A 3,520-nucleotide genomic window follows, 5' to 3' on the forward strand; every position below is an offset into this window, starting at 1 on the left:
GGTGAGGCCCCGGCCCTCATTCGACGCCAGTTCCGAGGTCAGGTGGAGCTGACCTGCTGCGAGAGCCGGTTTCGTGGTGCTGCAAGGAGGGGGCGTACTTAGTTTTACCAATTCCTGGGAAAAACAGAGCAGCTCCCGACCTGACGTGAGCGGGACCGCGTGTGCTCCCAGCCCCTCCCGGGACCTCCGCTCCGCCAAGCCTTGCTGTCCCCCAGACAGGCCCTGGAGACACTCGAGCCGTCCCCACAGCACTGCCCGGACAACTCGTGCTGGCCCCCGCGGCACGGGAGTCCCGGGGCCGCCGAACCTTCCCTTGCTCTAACGCCCTCGTAGCCCGGAAGGTGACCGACTGCCTTGCGGAGTCCATAGCAGGCAGGTTGCTTATAGTCTCTTTGCTTTAAGTTATGCCTTGATACTTTTCTCAAGAGCACAGGGGCCAAATAAACACCTAGATGCCTTTTTTTTTTTTTTTTTAAGTTATGTATGCAGGAGATCTCAATACCAGAAGTTCTGGTTTGCATACCTTAGATTTTTCTGGTATCAGTAATGTACAGTGCTAAAGGTAGCGTACGACCAGGGCATGTCTGTGCATATTTATGTCTGAGAGTCACTAAGCAGTTTGAGTTTTGGTTCAGATTTGCAATGGAGTTACTTTCTGGTAAGGGTAACTATTGCAAGAGCTTGTAAGTTCTTGGTAGTTTTGCTAGTTACATATACATGGATGTAGTTACCAGAATTGTGAATTTCCATTGTTTGCTGGTGCCGGCTCTTACCTGTGTCTTTGTTTCTGTGTGACACATCTCTTCTTTACTAACTGGCCACTGGCATAGGCAGAGGAATAAAGACACAGATCTAGCAGAGCAGGAGGACCAGGTGTGACAGATGCAAGGTGCATCCATCCACCTACAGCAGCAGCAACAGCATCTTACAATGTTAAGGCCTGGGAAGGGAGCAGAAGTCCAGCCAAGGAAACTGGAGATGTTTTTTCTCTCCAAACCATACAGAAACCATTGGATAACAATTTACAAAACCAGAGTGCAAGGAAGAAGTAGGTAGATGTTGTAGTCTTATTTTTCTGCTTGGATTTCGGAACTTTGAGTGAAGTCCTTTCCACTGATGAGCTTATTAACTTTAAATTAAATGGAGCTGCAATTTCAAAACGATTCCAGAACACAAACTGAGAGTGACCAGTTTGTGCTATTCTCATGCAAACAGCAATCACAAAAGGATGGTTTTCTTCATTAAGGAATATACTTGAACACAGTATGACTGTACAATAAAAACTGAATTAAGTAACATTCGAAACAGAAACCTAGAATGAATCATTTGGGTTTGGGTTTTTTTTTCCATTCCTGCAGTGATTCTAAGACATATATTCTTAGATGTAATGTTCATTTTTTAAAAGTCTGTTTATTTATATTATTTGCAGTGCTACTGAATTTTATAGTTGTCCTGCATAACTGGCTTTTGTAGACATGGTCTACCACCTCCACTTTTAAAATAACTGATTGTTCTAGAATATACTTTATATGCATTTTCAGGAAAGACAAGATGCAGCATATGCAGATATTGTTCCCAGTTGAATTACTGTGTCAGAGAATTAAATTAAGTATAACTGAAATTGTCTCCTATTATTAAGGTATTGCTGAAATCCTAATGAACCGACCCCACGCGAGAAATTCATTGGGAAAAGTATTTGTAAATGAAGTGAGTATGGGCCTGGCCTGTAAACATGTTTGGAATCATGATCAATAACTAAATGCAATAAGAATAGTTGTGGGAAATCTGAAACAAAAACTTAATCTCTTGCTGAAGGTCAGTGGGACACTGCGTTGGGGCAAGGCAGGTTAGCCTGAAGAAAAAGAGACCGTGATACGTCTATACTGCAGTAACTTCAGATGCAGACTGAACAGAGATATTGGAATTATTTAAGTTAGCTAACCAGGATACAAGTTAATGTCCTCACTTGCATAATTACAACAAAAATATACTCATTGTCCGACCTTAGCAGATGATCTGTTCAAGGCTGATAAATTCTAGAGAAAGCCTGGCTCATGCCTGGACAGGACGGGGAATTTAAGGTACAGCAAAGGTTCATCTCTGAACGGAATAAAAAAAAAAAGAGATGGGGAAACATGTCATTCTGAGGCTGTCATGGAAGGATCCTGCTGGCTCCACATACCTGTTTTCCAGGAAATTCCTGGCACCTGCAGGGGAAAAAAAAAAAGAAACTTTTATCATAGATTAGGAGCTTGCTATAATTTAGGTATATACATCCATATGCTTAAAGTTTTTCTTCTCTTGTTTGTACTCCCTCCCTCATAGCTGTTCAGCGCTCTGGAACAACTCCGCTTTGATGAGAAGGTTCGGGTGGTGGTGTTCAAGAGTGAGGTGAAAGGTGTATTTTGTGCTGGTAAGTAACAAAGGCTCTGCAAACTTGTTAAAAAATTTGATGGCTCTTAGGGCTGTGTGCTGATCAGATTGTGCAGAAAAGCAGTTGGAAATGCCTGCTAAAAGAAAAATGGGCTGACTTTTGTGTAGCAAATAACGAACACATTGTTACCGCTTTTGCCTGTCTGCCTCTCGGCTTCAGTGATGAAGATGTGTGTGATGGAGTGAGCTGCACAGGCTGCGTAGTGCTACTATTTGTTTTCCACTTATAACCATCTTCAAGCACAGGTGCCTCTGGTATTGGAGTCCTTGGCTTCCAGTTTTATGGATTATCATCCATACATACAATGATTGGTGCTCCTCTGGGAAATCTATTTGAAGGGTACAGAGGAGCGTCCTAGCCACTGCTGCAGCCCAGATGTCCACACTCCAACTTCCACTGACCTTACTTAACCAGAACACTGTATTTCAAGACTTCTGAAATGGTCTGTCCTCTGGAGGGAACACAGTTCAGATGTCTTTTCCCTGTTACTGGATTCTAACCTTTTTCCCCTCTATTTAGGTGCAGACTTAAAGGAACGTGCAAAAATGGATGATGCAGAAGTTGGACACTTTGTTAAAAGGCTAAGAAATCTCATGGATGAAATAGGTAAATGATTATCTCGGTTGGGAAATTTGTCTTAGACTGCCTGTACTGAGACATTTAGAAATGCTGCAGGAGGGGAAGGATGCTAGCCGCAGCAGGTTATCCATTTAGGAGTAGCTTCCCAAATGGCTCCAGCTTATGCCTGAAACAAAGATCGGATTAGAATTAAATACTAACTATCCTGCTGCCACTCCAAGGACAAGGTGCATTTCAGTACTGCCTCTTCCATGTTGAAGAGCAGCACATACACATGCATATAATAAGTACCTGCTATAACAAAGCATTCTGTATACAGTTCTGTGTAATCCTTGGGAGACAGTGCTAGAAAAAAATGCGCAATGTTGGTTATCCCACTCTGGTTAATACACGCTCTGTAGCACTCATGATATGGTGATGACCTAAGAACATGGATTTTGATCTCTGAATGGATTTGTTGAATGGCAGGGGCTTTGTAGCTACAACTCCTCTCCCCCCCCCCCCCCC

At 43.2% G+C, this 3,520-nt stretch overlaps 1 protein-coding gene across 1 annotated transcript in view; it reads left to right on the forward strand.

The window, feature by feature from the left end:
* The first annotated feature begins 1,644 nt into the window (after positions 1-1,644).
* The window catches only part of ECHDC2 (enoyl CoA hydratase domain containing 2), a 5,787-nt gene continuing 3,911 nt past the window's right edge, over positions 1,645-3,520 (forward strand). The window contains exons 1-3 of the mRNA XM_009580020.1: positions 1,645-1,707; positions 2,326-2,413; positions 2,954-3,040. Coding sequence (XP_009578315.1) covers positions 1,657-1,707; positions 2,326-2,413; positions 2,954-3,040 — 226 coding nt within the window. The 5' untranslated portion in view covers positions 1,645-1,656. The remainder of the gene's footprint in view (positions 1,708-2,325; positions 2,414-2,953; positions 3,041-3,520) is intronic.

The sequence above is a fragment of the Fulmarus glacialis genome, unplaced genomic scaffold (genome assembly GCF_000690835.1).
Source record: "Fulmarus glacialis isolate BGI_N327 unplaced genomic scaffold, ASM69083v1 scaffold46996, whole genome shotgun sequence".
Taxonomy (NCBI): domain Eukaryota; kingdom Metazoa; phylum Chordata; class Aves; order Procellariiformes; family Procellariidae; genus Fulmarus; species Fulmarus glacialis.